Source organism: Zootoca vivipara, chromosome 1, assembly GCF_963506605.1.
Source record: "Zootoca vivipara chromosome 1, rZooViv1.1, whole genome shotgun sequence".
Lineage (NCBI taxonomy): Eukaryota > Metazoa > Chordata > Lepidosauria > Squamata > Lacertidae > Zootoca > Zootoca vivipara.
Window position 1 is genome coordinate 28651587 of NC_083276.1, and position 18985 is coordinate 28670571.

The window sequence follows — 18985 nt, forward strand, 5'->3', positions numbered from 1 at the left end:
AATTATTTTTATTTTATTGCAGCTATTTTTATACCACTTAATCACCAAAGTTTCTAAGTGGCATACATAAAGATTACAAAAAGCATGCAGTGGATAAAATCATATAGTGGCTCTGTTTCTGATAACCTTCCACTGGCAAGGATTTTTAGACAAGCTTTGGGCAAATGGTGACTGGTATGGCTGTTGTCAGTTCGATGAAATTGTTTTAACTATGTTTATCTATTTTATTGTCGTGTTTTACCTGTCTTTACCACTGCATTTTTGTGTTTTAATTTGTATCTTCTCGTTAGCTGCCTTAAGCACCATTTGGTGGAAAAGCGGGATACAAATTTTAACAAATATTACTACTTGCATTCCACGTTTCCTCCAAGGTGCTCAGGATGACATGCAAGAAGTTTCCCTTTTCCCTCCTTCACAACAACCCTGTGAGGTAGCTTGAGCTGAAAGACAGTGGCTGGACTAAGAGTGCAGCCCAGTGTCCACTTACCTGGGAGTGAGCCCCACTACCTGTAGTGGGCCTTATTTCTGAGTAAATGCTTGTAGGATTTCTGCCTCAGTATGCCTCATGATTTGAGCTGAGATTTAAAACTGGTCATCCATGGCCCTATTATATTACCTTGTAATTATCCTTGTTTTTCATGCAGCGTGTTTTTTTCTCTCTCAGGCAAATGACAAGCATTTAGAGTCAGCTGGGCAGACAGAGATATTTCGGAAGTACCCTCGAAAGGCCTCCATCCTAAACATGCCACTGGTCACCACGCTTTTCTACTCCTGCTTCTATCACTACACGGAGACTGAGGTTAGGGTTACAAAAATGGCGGGTCCTCTGTATTAGTTCCTGAAGCCTCATGCCATGCCGAAGAAAACGGGGAGCAAGATTTGACTCACATGGCCTGGCCAACCAAAGTAGCCTGTTGCCTCCAAATTGGCAATATGCTGTTCAAATATTGCAGGATTTCCGAGAGAGTGAATAGCTGGACTGGGTATAGGGATACTGTATGGGAGACTCCTTCCTGTCTTACGTACTTGGTTCAACCAGTTCACATTATAATAAATATTAGCTATAACTGGAAGAAAGTAATGCACCATTAGTAATGCAGTGGTTGTTAAAGGTTTGGAACATCATAAAAATAAAATAAAAAGAGTGGCTAGCTAGAGGTTAGCTAACAAGTTAAGTGAGAATTGGGCTTTAAAAACAATAATTTACTGAAAGGAAAGGTACAGTGTACAGTTATTTTTTCTGTTTGCAAATGTGTGTAAAGATGAACAGATGGATAGATGGATTAGATGTGAAAATGCGAAAATAAATTTTCTGGCATTATAGACTTTAAGACAGTTCTCAATTTGTTATGGCAGAGCTAAAGGAGACTAGGTTTTAGGGAGTTTAGAGTGCAAGACCCAGACTTGGTTGTGAGAAAGAGGTGATCAGAATATCACCAGTTTTCTATAAATTGCCTGCTATTTATAGAATAGAATATTACAGAATAGTTGAGGTACCAACTAGGATGGGTCAGCACTATCCCCTCTCCTTTGTTAAACTTGCCATGTCTCTTCTTTCCAGGGAACATTCAGTAGTCCAGCAAACTTGAAGAAAACCTTCAAGGTAAGGGAGCTGTCTGCTGAGTATAATATCTGTACATTCTAGGAGAGGGCAACGCTGTTAGAAATGTGCACAGTGGAAATAAGGCAAAGGTGTGCTTTGGGATGAAGGAATTAAGTCCTACAACAGATGACCGAGTCTAGCCGCAGCAGCTCAGTATAGCAAAGTTTATTGCACTGGCCTTTAGCACTTCAGTTTGGCATTGTGCCTTCCAGATATTGCTGCACTCCATCAGGTTGCTGAGTTGTACCTTAGGAATTGATTGGTCCCAACCAGGAGCTTGCAACCCAACCTGCTATCAATCCCTGTTCTAACATTTCAAAGTTTCTGCCTTCTAGATCCCAGACAAACAGTATGTGCTGACAGCCCTGGCTGCTCGTGCCAAGCTCCGGGCTTGGCATGATGTGGATGCTTTGTTCACCACCAAGGTGAGTCAGGGTGGTTTCCTCAAAGCTTGGGCCAAATATTGGGCCTTCATTGGCTCATGAGTATCAATGAGTCATTCTGCTTGACACAAAAGCAAGGATGCGACCCTCCCAGATGTTGTTGGACTATACAAATCACCTGGGATCTGCCAATATATTTGCCACCTCTGCTTTAAGATACCTGCCCTCCTGTAATACACTAGAGATCATCTCATCCATCAGTGGATGCTTGTTTCAGGCCTCTTTCACTCTTTCCCTTTGAGGATCCGGCACAGACTGAGGATTGAAATAACCCACTGAATACAGTGGTGGATGTGGGAGTCTGTTCATAAATTCTGCAGTCAACCTCCATTGGAAAAGAGCAGCATCCTCAGCCAAAGGAAGGATGCTTTTGCATTTGAGTGTATAAGGAGGGGCATGCAGACAGAGGAGGAGCTGTCTTGAACATCCTTTGCTTGCTGTTAAGACGTTGTTTGCTGCATTTCCCATCCTGGAATCTCTGGGTTGCTTTTATCACAAGATCCAATGTTAATGTGATTTTTGTATTGTGATTTCAGAACTGGTTAGGCTACACTAAAAAGAAAGCTCCTATTGGTTTTCATCGGGTAGTGGAGATCTTGCAGCGGAACAATGCCCCAGTACAAGTGAGTGAGTGACTTGCACTGTTTCAGCATACCAGTATCCTGCCTCTGTAGTTAAGAGTCTTCTAACTCTACCCTGCAATTTCTTCATGTCTGCCACAAGTATATTCATCTTCATTTTTTTTGTGCATAAGATGTTGGAAGGGACAAGCCCCTCTGGCTGTGCTTGGTTTTCCTACTCCATGATGGTTTTCTCGCTCAAATCTATCTTTGAGTTAATTTCTTTTTGTTTGACATATGGAGCATGGGGTTGCTGGCTTGACCGTGTGCCTTTTGCATTATATATATATATTTATATCCAGAAATATAAACAAGAATAAATTTAAGCAAAAGCAACTCCTTTTGATGGAGGAAGGCAGGTGCAGAGAAATGTGGTTTACAGATAAACTTGGGAGATGGAGAAGAGAAGTTTTGGGTAGCTCTGCTCTGTTGATGCTTCCTGTCTTTCTTATGCAGGTCTTACAGGAGTACGTGCGCCTGATAGAAGATGTTGAGACCAAATTGAACCTTGCAGTGAAATACAAGTGCCATGACGTTGTTATAGATGTGAGTCCTTGCTGTGTGTGGTGGGGAGGAGGTGGCTCTTGTTCCTAACTGTTCTGGGAAGTCTGTCCTTGGACAGAGGACGCTGCCTTTATAGAGAGTGAAACTATTAGTCCATCTATCTCAGTGCTGTCTAAACTGACTGGCAGCAGCTCTCCAGGGTTTCAGACAGAGGACATTCCCAGCCCTACCTGGAGATGCCAGGGGTTGAAACTGTTTTATACAAGGCAGCTGCTCTACCCCTGAGCTACATTTCTTCCCCAGAGGATAAGAACTGCTTCTTTTCCAAAAAGGTTGAAGTGAAAGCACTGGTTCTCCACTGGGGCAGTGCTCTGTCCCAAGGATCCAGATACAGACCAGCATGAAAGATTTACTGATACCCCTAGGGACCCAGTTGCAGGGATTCCAAAGAAAGATGCCCAGAACACCTGAGAGATTTGTCCTAGTGCTTTATTATAGAGAGATACATCAAAAGACTCACATACAACAATACAATGCTGGCTTCCTTGCTGCTGCACCTCAGAACAGATGCTGAAGTAGCAAGCGCCATGGCTTTATCCATGAGGGTTTAATATGTTAAGTGTTACTTATACAAAAAGCAAGCTACATAAGCTGGCAGCAATAGTCCAGATAACTCACCCCTGCCTTAGAGGCCCGTTCCCAACTCTCATCCATCTCTCGGATAAGAGAATAGCTGGCAGCCAGCCAATGGGCCTGGGTAACAGCCTCCCCTCTCCCAATTATGCCAAAAGCTAAGGCTGTAAAGCACATAAGCATATGTGATATGTAGCAACTCATACCAATTAATTCAAGATGACATTTACACCATTTGGTTCCACAATTCTATTAGTAGGAGTTTCCAGCAGAGTTAAAAACTATTTTCTAGCAATGCTTAAGATGCCTAAGTCTCAAAAGTTGTACTTCTTAAAGGAATGCCTTCATTTGATGGTGGAATGCCATTAATGATGGGACAAAGTCAGTGTCTCCTGGGAGGGAGTTCCAGAGTGCAGGCACTGAGAAGGCAAACTATGCTCTGAGGAGGATCAGCTGATTGCTTTCCCGACCACTGTGAGATAGAGGACTGCCGTGTACCTTAGCTGGCTTTTTGCTTTTGCCGTTTAACTAGACCTACAAAGACTTGAAGGATCGTCTCCAGTTGATGGCGTATAGATGTAAAGTTGATCGGGGTTCTCCAGCAGAGGAGAAGATTGATAGCATCCTCAGCAACCCGGTAAGAAAGAACAACTCATTCACACAGTTTGCTCCAGGGCTGTCTTTAGCATATGCAGTGGTGCCAGGGTGCAAGAATCCGCCGGGGAGGGGGGCAGGTCAAGGTTGTTGAGCTTTTTTTAGAGGGGCAGCTCACTTGTAGGGTGCCTCAGGGTTCTGTCCTCTCCCCCATGCTTTTTAACATCTATATGCAGCCGCTGGGAGAGATCATCAGGGGGTTTGGGCTGGGTGTTCATCAGTATGCGGATGATACCCAACTCTACCTCTCTTTCAAATCAGAACCAGTGAAGGCAGTGAAGGTCCTGTGTGAGTGTCTGGAGGCGGTTGGAGGTTGGATGGCGGCTAACAGATTGAGGTTGAATCCTGACAAGACAGAAGTACTGTTTGTGGGGGACAGGAGGTGGGCAAGTTGGGGGCACTCCCTGGTCCTGAATGGGGTAACTGTGCCCCTGAAGGACCAGGTGCGCAGCCTGGGAGTCATTTTGGACTCACAGCTGTCCATGGAGGCACAGGTTAATTCTGTGTCCAGGGCAGCTGTTTATCAGCTCCATCTGGTACGCAGGCTGAGACCCTATCTGCCCGCTGACTGTCTCGCCAGAGTGGTGCATGCTCTAGTTATCTCTCGCTTGGACTACTGCAATGTGCTCTATGTGGGGCTACCTTAGAAGGTCACCCGGAAACTACAATTAATCCAGAATGCGGTAGCTAGACTGGTGACTGGGAGCAGCCGCCGAGACCACATAACACCGGTCTTGAAAGACCTGCATTGGCTCCCAGTACGTTTCCGAGCACAATTCAAAGTGTTGGTGCTGACCTTTAAAGGCCTAAACGGCCTCGGTCCAATATACCTGAAGGAGCGTCTCCACCTCCATCGCTATGCCCGGACACTGAGGTCCAGTGCCGAGGGCCTTCTGGCGGTTCCCTTGCTGCGAGAAGCCAAGTTACAGGGAACCAGGTAGAGGGCCTTCTCGGTAGTGGCATCCGCCCTGTGGAACGCCCTCCCACCAGATGTCAAGAAGAAAAATAACTACCAGACTTTTAGAGGACATATGAAGGCTTTTAATGTTTAATCAATTATTTTATTTTATTTTTCTGTTGGAAGCCGCCCAGAGTGGCTGGGGAAACCCAGCCAGATGGGCGGGGTATAAATAAATTATTATTATTATTATTATTATTATTACTATACAGTAACTCCATCTTTCCATTTTTGCAATCATGCAAAAATGAAAGCCACCACTAGGGGGCACCCTCAGCAGTGCGCCCCCCCCCCCCCGTTTGCTCTCATTCCATTTTTCTCCAGGTTCCAGCTTTGATTTAGTTGCAGAAAGTGAGGTTGAGCAATAAGGGCAAGCAGAAGTGATGTTGGGAAGAGCAGTTGATAACTGTTTAGTGATCCTACTGTTGGCTCTTGTCACAGCTTTATCCTTTCATTTTCTCATGAGTAGTGGACATCATCAAACTCAGACCACATGCCAACTTTTTTTTTTTCAAAGGGGGACTTTTGTGAGATAGTGGTATGACTTTTATATTGGGGGCAAAACAAAACAAAAGCCAAGTATCTGTGTTATTTTATCATGCCGAGCAGTTGCTTTTGAGAGTCAACTGTTAGCTTGCATCTTTTCCCCTGCTGCGTCCAGAAATCCAGTTCTACCTTTCAGATTAAATTTCATTTCCAATTTACAGTGTAGTAGTGACTTGTAACAGTATAAGGCTAGAAACCAAGAAAATTCAGGACATGATTTCTATGTACAAAATCCTTCTTCTAAATCGGAAGCTTAAAGTCTTAATCCCCTTTAATGATAGATGGCAGTAAAACTTACCTTCTACTTAAAGGAGATGATTTGTTCAAGTTAATTGCTGGTTGTTTGCTTTCCTATATGTCCTATACGCTTGTGTGAAACAGGGCTTCTAACGTGAGTTTTTTATTAATCCATTTCAAGCATTAACCCAAGATTGCTGGCTTTCATTTGGCTCTTCTGTTTCTACCGGATTGTCACTTAGCTTCACTGAAAGTAAAGTCTAATATCTCTATTTTGGTTAAAAGATTAAAATATATAATTTTACTCCCATTATTTTCTCATGAACTGAGTATGGAGTCCTCTCTCCCCATCTGTTTTGACAGGTGTAGGTTCACTGGCTGTTGTCCGGACAGCCGGGCGGTGTGATGATATTTGAAACTATAATAATAATAATAATAATAATTTATTATTTATACCCCGCCCATCTGGCCGGGTTCCCCCAGCCACTCTGGGCGGCTAGCCGTATCTCATTCTGTTTCTCTTTCAGCAAATCCGTTGGAAGAATTGAGAGCTGCTCACTCATCATGGAAGAAGCCTGATTTTACTGGAACAATGAAGGCAAACTGCCAAACATAGCTCTGCATTGGTTTTAATCCACTGCCCAGATTGTAGCTGGCTCTGCTTTTGGATCCTGGGACAGAACCCAAAGGAGATGTTCAGCCAACAGAACCCAAAGCTAAAAAGCTGAAATCCAGCACTCTTTTTCAACTTTACCATATGATGAATAGAACATGATTGTAAAAATGAGAAAAGTAAATATGATCAAGAAGCTGGCACCTAAACACTTCTTGCAGACTAACTGTTCATCTGAGTTCAGGAAGGATGGCTCCCTGTGAAATTGTTATTTATAGGAATGGTTTCCAGTCCTTTCACTTTATCCAGGTCTAAAGTGCGGGACAGTGGCTGCTTTGATAGGATTGAAACTCAATATAATTGGGATTTTTATTTAACTGAGGAAGGGCTGTATAAAGATTCGTCAAGGCGATCTAACCCCACCCGTGTTCTTCTCCCCAGATCATTGTATAATAACCACGGCCTTTAGGCCAAGGAGAACATAAAATCAATTCTAGTTGGAGACTGGCCAATATGCTTCTTGGACAATGGTTGCATTTTCCCTCAGCAAGGGCTAATAAGACTACTTGTTCTTTGGTACTTATGCCATAAAATGTACCACAGGCCTGGATCCCTTTCTCTTCTGCCCTCTTTCTCCTTCATTTTTTCCATTCCTGTAAATAAAGCTTTGTGTCCCTCTGTGTGACTGCAATGTATTTTCTTATCCTGCAAGAGTAGAATAGCCAGCTGGGGGTATCTTGGGGTTGTACCCTCAAGGGATTATAAGTTAAGTGGGAAATTATTATCTAGGGATTCTAAAGCATTTGTGTCCACTGTGACTCTTCAGTGAGAGGACATACATACATTTATTTTTATTTTATTTTTATATTTATATTAATATACCACTCAATTGTGGTTTTTAAAAAAAACAAAACAAAAAACCCTTCCAAATATAAAACAGAACAATCAAGAAAAATGCAACTACAAAACATACAAAAGTTTAAATACTAAAACACATTAATATTACCTCAACTTTATAAGCATCTGAGTGTTGTTTTATTATTATTATGTATTAAATTCCTATACGGCCCTTCATCCAAGGATCACATTTTGAAGTGTGATTCTGTCCTCTGGGGTCTTAGCCACCCCTCCCAATTTGGTGTCATCTGCAAACTTGCTCAGGATTCCCTCAAGCCCATCATCCAAGTCATTGATGAATATGTTGAATAAGACTGGGCCCAAGACAGAACCCTGTGGCACCCCACTAGTCACTACTCTCCAGGATGAGGAGGAGCCATTGATGAGCACCCTTTGGGTTCGGTCAGTAAGCCAGTTACAAATCCACTGAATGGTAGCATTGTCTAGCCCGCATTTTACCAGCTTCTTTACAAGAATATCATGGGGCACCTTGTCAAAGGCCTTGCTGAAATCAAGATAGGCTACATCCACAGCGTTCCATTCATCTACCAGGCTTGTAATTCTGTCAAAAAATGAGATCAGATTAGTCTGACATGACTTATTTTTCAGGAACCCATGCTGACTTTTAGTGATCACCGCGTTTCTTTCTAGGTGCTCACAGACCGTTTGCTTAATGATCTGCTCTAGAATCTTTCCTGGTATTGATGTCATGCCGACTGGGCGGTAAATGTTTGGGTCCTCTCTTTTCCCCTTTTTGAACATAGGGACAACAGTTGCCCTCCTCCAGTCTGCTGTTCTCCAGGAATTTTCAAAGATTATTGCCAGTGGTTCTGAAATCACCTCTGCCAGTTCTTTTAATACTCTTGGATGTAGTTCATCTGGCCCTGGAGACGAGTACATCTAAACTAGCCAAGTATTCTTGTACTACCTCCTTACTTATTCTGGGCTGTGTTTCCCCTGCTGAATCATCTGCTCCATATTCTTCAGGTTGGGCATTGTTTTCTTTTTTGGAGAAGACTGAGGCAAAGAAGGTATTGAGGAGTTCTGCCCTTTCTCTGTCCCCTGTTCTCATTTCACCATCTTCTCTAAGTGACCCCATTGTTTCCTTGTTCTTCCTTTTGCTATGGACATACCCATAAAAGCCCTTTTTGTTGCTTTTAACCTCTCTAGCAAGCCTGAGTTCATTCTGTGCTTTAGCTTTTCTGACTTTGTCTCTACACGTGCTGACTACCGTATATGTTTGAATTCCTCTCTGGTGATTTCCCCCTTTTTCCATTTTTTGTACATATCCCTTTTAAATCTTAACTCAGTTAAAAGTTCTTTAGATAGCCACCCTAGCTTCTTTAGGCACCTTCCATGTTTCCATCTCATTGGTATTGCCTGAAGTTGTGCTTTTAATATCTCCCTTTTAACAAACTCCCAACCATCATGAACTCCCTTCCCTTTTAGTATTTATGTCCATGGGATCTCACCCAGCGTTTCCCTAAGTTTTCTGAAGTCGGCTTTCTTAAAGTCTAGGATTTGAGTCTTAGTATGCTTGGTTGCTCCTTTCCGCTGAATAATAAACTCCAGAAGAGCATGATCACTCCCACCTAATGATCCTGCCACTTCTACCCCACTAACCAGGTCATCACTATTGGTTAGGACCAGATCTAAAATGACTGATCCTCTTGTTGCTTCTCCCACTTTCTGGACAATGAAATTGCCTGCAAGGCCAGTGAGGAATCTGTTCGACCTTATGCTCTTGGCTGAATTTGACATCCAACAAATATCAGGAATAGTTGAAATCCCCCATTACTACTATCTCACTTCCTTTTGAATGCTTGGTCATCTGTTCCAGGAAGGCATCATCTGTGTCCTCAGTTTGGCTTGGGGATCTATAGTAAACTCCCACAATGAGATCACTCTTATTTTTCTCTCCCTTAATTTTGACCCAGATACACTCAATTTGTTCATACACTAAATAATGATTTTCAACACAAGGTAGCAAAGCAGATTCGAACAGAGATGTCTAAAACTCTGGAGAGTTCATATAAGACAGTTCAAACTAGTCTGTACCTTTTAAAGGCAGTTGCTCAGATTCCCTGTAGGGAGGGAAATGGTTTGCTGTCCCCTTTAAAGGCAGCAACTATGAAGTCATCACATGCAAAAAAGGGTTCTAGAAACAAGGTTCAGTTACCAGGCATTTGCCATGACAACGGTGGTTGTGTTTGAATTGTGATTGTGGCTGCAGCTAGCATGGCAGTTGATGAGCAGGACCCAGAAGCTTTTGGAGTGAAAAAGGATGAGGTGCTGTGCACTGCAGCTGCCTGTTTCTTTCAGCGGATGTGAAAGCTGGTAATTGGGTGAGGGTCTTTACTCCTTTCCCCCTTTCTTGTGCCAGGCAAAGGCAACTTTGCTTCTCATGGCCATCAATGGTTCAACAAGTCAAGATAGGTCCTTACATTTAAATATTACTATCCTCTTGGTGGCAAATTGATGACTTTGGTCAGTATCTAGTTTCTTTTCTTTTTTTTAAAGGCTATATTTTGAACTGAGCATGGGCTGAAGGACGAGGGACACCCACTCCATTCATTCCCAAGAGCTGTGCAAATAGCCACAGAGGTAATGTCTGGAGGTCTTCCCCATTTCTTCTGCCCGGACACTGAGGTCCAGCACCGAGGGCCTTCTGGCGGTTCCCTCATTGCGAGATGCCAAGTTGCAGGGAACTAGGCAGAGGGCCTTCTCGGTGGTGGCGCGTGCCCTGTGGAACGCCCTCCCAACAGATGTCAAAGAGGAAAACAACTACCAGACTTTTAGAAGACATCTGAAGGCAGCCCTGTTCAGGGAGGCTTTTAATGTTTAATAGATTACTGTGTTTTATTTTTCTGTTGGAAGCCGCCCAGAGTGGCTGGGGAAACCCAGCCAGATGGGCGGGGTATACATAATAAATTATTATTATTATTATTATTATTATTATTATTATTATTTCTTTGGAAGCACAACGTTTGTGGCAGAGAAGTTTGTTTCTCGTTCTGTGCCACTTCCCTGTGCAGTTGACTAAAGGCAAAAGTACCCGAGGCTCTGGGTGGCACACAAGAATGGCCACATGCACAATAGTTGATTTCACCCTTGAAAGGGTGGTCACCACAGAGCAGTTGGAAATGGATGGCCATTCTGCCACTATTGCAGCTGCCACTCACCACAGAAGGTTTCTGTTCAAGCTCAAGATGGATGATATTATGGTGAACCTGAAGACCTTTCAGCCAGAGTACGGAGCAGGGATACATGAGCCCCTGATGAGCCTAAGATGCCGTGCCAAAGGACTGACAGTGACTGCCTGTGCCCACGCATTCTTATTCTGCAGACTGCTCCAAGCCACCAGGTAAAGCAAGGAACAAAATTTGTTCCTGTAAGATTTCCTACAGTGGATTAAAGCTGCATTATATTAATGGAACACCACTTTCTTCCCCTTTTCTCAGTCTGTGGTCTACAGGGGCAAAGCATAAAGGGACCCCACACACTTTTATCTTACGACTTCATTCTGACTTGGGCAGCTTTCCTCCTCCTGTTCTGTTTCAACAGAGTTTGAGTTTATTGATCTGTCCATGATGCAAGACATTAAAGAGGGATGAAAATCACATAGAATCCTAGAGTTGTAGAGTTGCTTTTTATTTTTGCCATTGGGTGCTGGAAGTTGCTTGTGTAATCTCATTGTGTTTATAGTACTGACATTTTTCATACGCTATTATATTTGCTGTTGTGTTGTTTTGCTATGTTATTATGAAATTGTTTGTGAGATGCGGGCCACTTGTAGCATGATTTTTGTGCGTGTAAAAGCAGCATACGGTACAAAATAAAATGAATGAATGACACTGCCATTTATGTTCTTCCTCAGGCAGAAAAGAGAGGGTGACAGCCAAGGCCTGAAGCTTGGGATTATTGGTGGAGGCCATATTGGGAAACAACTGGCAAGGACAATGTTGCATCTGGGTGGCATGTCAGGAAAGAACATCCACATATCTACAAGGCGTCCAGAAACTCTGGGTAAGACTCAGGTGCTTGACAGACATTCAGTAATCAAGTTAGTAATTGCAAAATTTAGGTACACTTCTGCCTAGAGATCCAGGTGGAGATCTAGGTGGAAGTCTTTATTCCAAATGAATGGTAAACACACAGGAAATAACTAGATAGAGGGAAGCTTAGAACAATGAAATCCTTTCCGATAATCATCCCTGAAGATAAAGAGGAGGAATATTAAAAGTCTTTTTATAGTTTTTGAAAGGTGGCCAGTTCCTGAGGTTTGGCTATTTTCGAATTATAAACTTTAAATCAGTGTTTTTGAAATAGTGCCAGGTGATTATTCTTTTGCATTTGTTTCTGGGACAGAGGCTTCAGTCCTCCATAGCCCAGAAGACCTGTGGTGTATGACAGCTATCTGTGGTCATTATGCAAAGTTCTCAAAGTGTCATCAGACGAGAGGACTTGGCTATAATGAAGTCATCTCGCATCACTGTTGTGGACCACTTTCTTTCATGTTAATGTATTCAAAAGGAAATTACAGACATTGACTCCACCCCAATGCCCTCTTACATTAAGACAGATGGAAAACATCCTCATAAGTACACTCTCTATGTGCTATTAGGGCCTGCCTAGAGATGTTCTGAGTGCTTCTCTGTAACTATGCTATACTCCTCCCCTGGAAGCAGAGGCTGCACATCTTCTGGGAGTGGTGGTGGAAGAAGCTTTTTACTGAAACTGGCTTCTCATGGCAGAGAAAAGGAGGATAGAATAATCAGCATTCTGTTTCGTACCCACTTCAGATGATTGGAACGGTGTATGCTTCACATTTGAGCCAAGTGAGTTGTCTCTGGGTTTATAGGATCACACAACCTTGCAGTGCAGTCCTGATTAGGTTTACTCAGAAACAAATCCCTCTGTGCTTGGGTGAGATCTTAGCTGAAAGTGCATGGGGTTGCAACCTCAGGTATTAAATAGGTGGCCATTATTGTGTGGAAGCAAGAGATCATTCTTCCTCTCCATTGTCTTTTATAGGAGAATTTGAGACACTGGGAGTTACCTGCTTTTATGACAACAGGAAGCTGGTGGGCTGGGCACATGCTGTATTTCTCTGCTGTCTTCCGTCTCACCTTCCACACATTTGTGCAGAAATCCAGGATGCACTTACAAAATGTTGCATTGTCTACAGCCTGGTCACAGCTATCCCTCTGCCCAGGTATTGTGCATTATGACATCAGAGCTACCTTAATTTGAAGATGTCATCCAATTGTGTAACACAACTGAAAAGAAACAAGTAACTATTTCCTCTGAGTTAAGGAATTGATGGTGTCAAAGTTGTGGTGAACCTTACCTATTCAAGGTGACCCTTCCTAGTACTATCTGCTTTACTTGGGAACTACCGTAGATCTAAGGATTTTGCTCTCATTATATTTTAGAATTCTGAGACTAGCAGTGCAAATCTATGCATATTTATTCAGAAGCAAATCCCATTCAGTTCTCAAGGAAACTCTCCCAACTAACTGCGCATCAGATTATAGCTTGGGACTGCAATCCTATGCACATTTCCCCCAAGATTGCACAGGTGGTATTAGAATTAGGTGTGTGACAATGTTTAGTCTGTGCCATTAGATGCAAAACATGTACATTCTGGGTTATAAGGAAAGCCATGTTTGAAGTTTTTCCCAATGTAACTTTAGCAGGGCAGGCCTGAAGTCCTAAAACCTCGCATTGCTCAGAGATTGACACATTACAGAATGACCATTCTGGCCTGTATTGTGAGTTTTGTTAAGGATGTCAGGAATGGTGATTGCAAACGTATCATTTTCATAGTACCAGGATCCACCTATATCTTCCACCGAACATTTAATCACTGTGTTGTTTTAATGGGATTGCTTTCTTGTATATTTTAATGATGAGTTTATGTTTCAGTGTTTTAATGGGATTTTTTATTGTGAATTTTAATCATTTATATTTTAATGCTTGTGCAACTGATTTTTAGACTTGTAAACCACTTATGAATGCATTTTGAAGGCATGTAATAGGGGACTCAGCTACATTCAGGCAATTATATCGTTAAACATGCGACACCAGATGGTGCTGTAGGGTCTGAGCCTTTGTCAATGTGATTTTCCATTATGAGCTTTAGAACACCATTTCCTGTAATGCTTTTTTATGTTTCTAGATCCAGCCAGGATTCCATGTGCACAGAACAGAAATATATGAAGTTGTATTTTGCTCAGTGTATGAGCAGCAAATGACTGTGTCTGGGAAGCTTACAGGATTTGGTAGCATGAGTGTTTTCCACATCTATTTATCATTCTTCTTCTGCCTGCTTGCCTCTCAGACCAAACTCCATCTGATTACCTCTGCTCTTATTTGCTTTTAGGCTGAAACAACTTCTTTCTTCCAATAACATATTGAGGCCACAGTACAAGTTTGTGGAGAGTGGGCTTTTTCAGATGTGGGAGGCCAGCAGGACAGTTGTGGAAGCCCTCAAAGACCCAGCTGTTATCCAAGCCACATGTCCCTGTAACCCTAATGGTAGGTGAACTATATTTCTTCACTTTGCAGTCTGTATGAAGAATCATAGAATCATAGAGTTGGAAGAGACCACAAGGGCCATCCAGTCCAACCCCCTGCCAAGCAGGAAGAGAGCTTGGTTATTGTCATCTGGTTGATTTAATGTTCACCTCTTCTAATCAAAGCCCAGCTTTTGTATCTGTATGCAGGGAGGAGGTGAAATAGGTTTATTTGCCATGTCCTGGATCAAGATGCACAAAATAAACCATCCTCCAAAAACATAGGAGGCCTTCTGACACCCCCCTCCCCCGCTATATGTGGCAAATGAGTGATTATATCTGAGCATTTCCAATACTTAACGTTTGTATCTGAATATTTTGTTCAGCCCACCTGCTGCTGAAAGCAAAGTTCATTTTTGCTACAGTTTTAACCATTTTCTTTCTTAGTCTTGGAAGTTTGAAACCCATTTCTGTTAAGGTTTCCACTCCACCCCCACCCCCCCAATTCCACAGCTTTCTTTTCTCTTGCTCTCTACCACCGGAGGTCTGTCCTCTGCCCCTGCATTGGTCAATTACCCCTTCTCAGTGCTTTTTTTTCTGGGGATACGCATACCCCTAAAAAATTGTGAATCTTTGTGTTTTTGTCCATTTACTGTGTTTATTTTTCCTGATATTATTTTTCTCTCCAGCCCAGAAATGGAGTCTTAGATGCAGGTGCACCATCCATTATACAGTAGCTGGCTGCCATCAGCTTGGAAAAAAGTGGCACCAGCATCATATACCTACCTCTGAGACTCAATCCACACATGCAGCAGAATGAGATAGTAGAGTGGGCTGGAAGTGAGAGAGATTATTTTTGTTCATGCTTCCCCCATTATTATTATTTTTAAAGCTTCCAATAAATAAAGAAGTAGCATATTTGCAAAAGGCAACTGAGCTCCTTGCTGTGCTAGTTTTCTGTGTACAAGGACTTGTTTCTACAGAAGATTTTAAAAAATGTGATTCATCCACCTGTAATCCTGAAGTTAGTAGCTGCCTCAGAAGTCAACCATTTTATTCTTGACTCATTTAGCTGCATGTCAGGTCAGAGTCTGCATCCACAGACAGGAGGAGAGATGCAGGTATTCTCTCAGCCCAATTCCCATTCAGGATCCTGCTTGTGCGGGCCTTATATGTTTTCCCCAAAAAGGAGGGGGAAAGGGCCTCAGACAATGGCAATCCCTCACCAGGGAGAAGGGTCACAAATTGAAAGGAAAGGTTGGCTTAAGGGCTGCATCATGTTGTGCAGGCCTGGCCTAGCAGTATGGTGAACTAAATATGTCTAATATAACATTTCTGTTATCTTACAGCGGAAATTGTTGTCAATACAAAGTGGCTGGCAGCCGTTTTCTACGCAGCTCTAAATAGCTGCACATGGCAGTCTGTACCCTACATGAGAGCCTTGGTCTTCCTCAATGAGGCATGTTTTCCTGTAAAAGCTAGTACCACCTCCTTAGATAATAGACCGGAATCGCCAGAGCTAGTTTGTGAAAACTTCATCAACCAAGCCTTCGCTTCCACCCTGCAATATAATGAGTAAGTGTGACAAACTGGAAATAGTATTTACTCTCGACCTACTGAGCATTTTAAAAAGTGGATGGAGCTTCATCTATGCACGATACTGAAATAGAAACATGTTGTTGTTTAGTCGTTTAGTCATGTCCGACTCTTTGTGACCCCATGGACCAGAGCACGCCAGGCACTCCCGTCTTCTATTAGAAACATGCTTTCCAAGTAAAAGAACCCTATGTTCTTTATCCTGATGACCCAACCCCCCCATTTTCTTGTTCTCCAAACCCTACTCACTTTAAACTTCCAGAAGACATAGAGTTTATATAACTGGTTAGTTTAACATCTGGGGTTAGTGTCTGCTTGAGACAGGGTTAAACCTAAAGTTAGGCAGTTGCGTGGAAGTTGTTGGAAATGTTTCCACGTGGTAGTGAGTTCCTAACATTGAAAAGTGATGCATCCTGTGTATAGTCCTGATTGTGTGGGGGTTGCTATACCATTGCCATGGCCACTAAGTATATACAGCACTGGCATGGGGCTCTGGTGTGCTTTCCCCATGCTTCAGTTCTGCTGAAAATCCCCATCCAGACTTAAAGAGGTAAGCTTTAAGAAGTGTGCATGCACACGAAAGCTCATACCAAAATAAAAACTTAGTTGGTCTTTAAGGTGCTACTGAAGGAATTTTTTTATTTTACTTCTATTGACTGTTATTGCTAAAAGGGAAGGAACATTAAGGTGACATTCAACTAAATATTTGTACTAGTGCAATAGGATTTCCTTTCCTCTCTCTGCACATGCCCCATGCATCTGCTCGTGAGGGTTGGGAAAAACCCCAGCACAGATTTAGGGGATGCATGGAGAAAGGGGGGGGGTAATGTTTTGTTGCACAGGGAGAAATCCTCATGTTGATGGAATGTTCACCTTAGCGCTATGTTGAATACAACCCATCAAATGCATTTAATGCCATCTCTGTTGTGGACTGACCAAGAGAAGGCAGCTTCCCAGCTGTGAGTACATTCTGTTCTTTGCTCTTTTGTCTTGTTTTCTCTTAGCAGCCCTTGCATAGAAAGAAAAAGTGGCTAGTAAGTTAAATATTAAATCTTCCCATTTTTATCTGCAAGACCTCTATAACAACAAAATTATAAGGATAGAACGGTGGCATTTATATGTTTGGAAGTTGCCCTGGGTCATTTGACCCTTTATAAAATATCATTCTCTTTTTCCCTCCTGGAAAAGACTGTGCACGGTTGTCTGTTTAGAGTTTAAACATAACACATTACTTTACTTGGTATGTTAAAACACATTTACATGAATATACGAGACTGGCTAAATATGTAGACACTTACATTCCGAGGCACATAGCAGCATAAAACAACAACTGCTCTCACTGTGAAACTCACTCTCACTCTCTACAGTTGATAACAGACCTAACTGGAAAAAACCCGCCTACTGTGGTAACATCATAGAATTCTATACTACATTAACTCTTTCCATAGCATTTTGGATGCACCACTCCCACAAGAATTTGGTTTTGAATATGTGTTCAATGACCTATATATAAATGTTTTCTGTTCCCCTAGTACTTTCCCATTGTTTGACCTGACAGCTGTACAGCAAAGGGACTCACCTTTTAGCCAGTTTCTTGAATCAACTACATCTTTCCAGAAAGTTGCTTTATTATATCGTAACTTGATTGCCGTATTATCCACAAACATTGAAGACTCCGTGAGCGCTGTCTCTAAGAAGACATCTCTTTCAGCTGTGCTACTGAACCCCACCAAGACTTTGATTCATGGCATAGATGGGACCTTCATAAGCAAAGTAGAAGAGGGATCTAGTTCTGATTCTGAAGAGACATAAATTAACTATGGTGTGATTCCAATCAGGAAGAAGTAGGAAAGGTATTGCTTTTAATATTAGTACTAAAAACTATGTAAATATTAAGTAACTACTACCCTTTCTAACCACATACATTTCAGGAATCCAAATAGTGATTTGTGATGAAAATATATATAATTGTGGGGGTGTGGGGATGTGGGGGTGATATTTAGCAAAGGAAAGTTTGTAACAGAGGCTAAGCAGGGAAGAATTACTACAAACTGAAACTCAGGAATGACATGTTTTTAAAATGTTTAGATCCTATCATACTAATCTATGCTATGGTATGGTAAAATAAAGTGAGAGGAAACACTAATATAATTATTAAGCCATTTGTTCTTTAACCTCTCATGTATTCATTTATTATTACGGTCGAGGACCAGCTCTTAGAAGTAAAATAAAATAAGAATAAAATAAAAATAAAACGAATCCCTTTGAAAAACAGTTTCCGGGAGCATAACGTATAAAAGTTGCTTTGAACAAAATTTAAAAGAAAATTATTAATTATATAACAGTGCTAAAAGTTTAACCCTTAAAATAGTGGCTGCAGAAAGCTGAGCCTAGCTCGCTCAGGGTGCCATTGAGGAAAAAAATCAGACGGGCTGGGAAGAAAGTCTGAGTCTGCATATTTGGGCACAGAATCTGGCGACCGCCCTGGTTGTTTTCAGGTCTTTGCCTAGCAAGAGCAGGTTGTATAATTGCTTTTCTGGGAGGCTTGCTAAGCTCACCAGTATGGGGTCCAGGATCTCCCTTCGAGCTTCTTCATATAGGGGGCATCTGAAGAACAGATGCTCAGGGCTTCCTACTTCCCCCAGTGGGCATACGCAGAGTCTTTGGGCGTATGGGATTTTTTTGTAAAGCCCCTCCAGCACAGGCGTGGGCAATGCCGCGCTTCTGGCAAGTGTAAAAGCCCTTCTTGTGTTTTTTGACAGGAGAAAGGAGAGGTAAGGTGCCGGGGCGGCTATATATCTCTCGATTTCTCCAGTTCTGTATTCAGGGCATCTTGAGCAGTCCTGTTGTCTTTCAATGTCAATGATTCGTTGTCTGACTGTTGCTTTAGCTTGCCTTAGGTCCATCCTTAGGAGGGCTTGGGGGGCAAGGCCCATATTCTGGAGAGAGTTCAGAACCTTTAGCTGCCAACCGGACTGGAACTGGTCACATAGGATCAGTGGCACAATCCCTTGGGGTTTCAGATTTAGAGCCAGCCATTTATAGATTGATGATAGGCAGATTAAAGGGGGGCTATATATTCTGATCTCATCACATTTAAATGCCTTAAGCAAGGAACTGTACCCACTAGAGCAGCTTGCAATGGCCCTACTTATCTCCTGGA

At 42.4% G+C, this 18985-nt stretch overlaps 2 protein-coding genes across 2 annotated transcripts in view; both read left to right on the plus strand.

The window, feature by feature from the left end:
- The window catches only part of VIPAS39 (VPS33B interacting protein, apical-basolateral polarity regulator, spe-39 homolog), a 21010-nt gene extending 13521 nt beyond the window's left edge, over nt 1-7489 (plus strand). The window contains exons 14-20 of the mRNA XM_035107997.2: nt 665-799; nt 1562-1603; nt 1939-2028; nt 2583-2669; nt 3123-3212; nt 4336-4440; nt 6726-7489. Of these exons, the coding sequence (XP_034963888.1) occupies nt 665-799; nt 1562-1603; nt 1939-2028; nt 2583-2669; nt 3123-3212; nt 4336-4440; nt 6726-6746 (570 nt within the window). The 3' untranslated portion in view covers nt 6747-7489. The remainder of the gene's footprint in view (nt 1-664; nt 800-1561; nt 1604-1938; nt 2029-2582; nt 2670-3122; nt 3213-4335; nt 4441-6725) is intronic.
- A 113-nt stretch (nt 7490-7602) lies between these two features.
- On the plus strand, nt 7603-18001 carry NOXRED1 (NADP dependent oxidoreductase domain containing 1). Its single transcript, XM_035108023.2, has 6 exons — nt 7603-11072; nt 11586-11734; nt 12743-12923; nt 14094-14248; nt 15576-15801; nt 17355-18001. Exons 1-6 carry the CDS (start codon nt 10789-10791, stop codon nt 17632-17634), a joined length of 1275 nt encoding a protein of 424 aa, XP_034963914.2. The 5' UTR covers nt 7603-10788; the 3' UTR covers nt 17635-18001.
- The last annotated feature ends 984 nt before the right edge of the window (nt 18002-18985 follow it).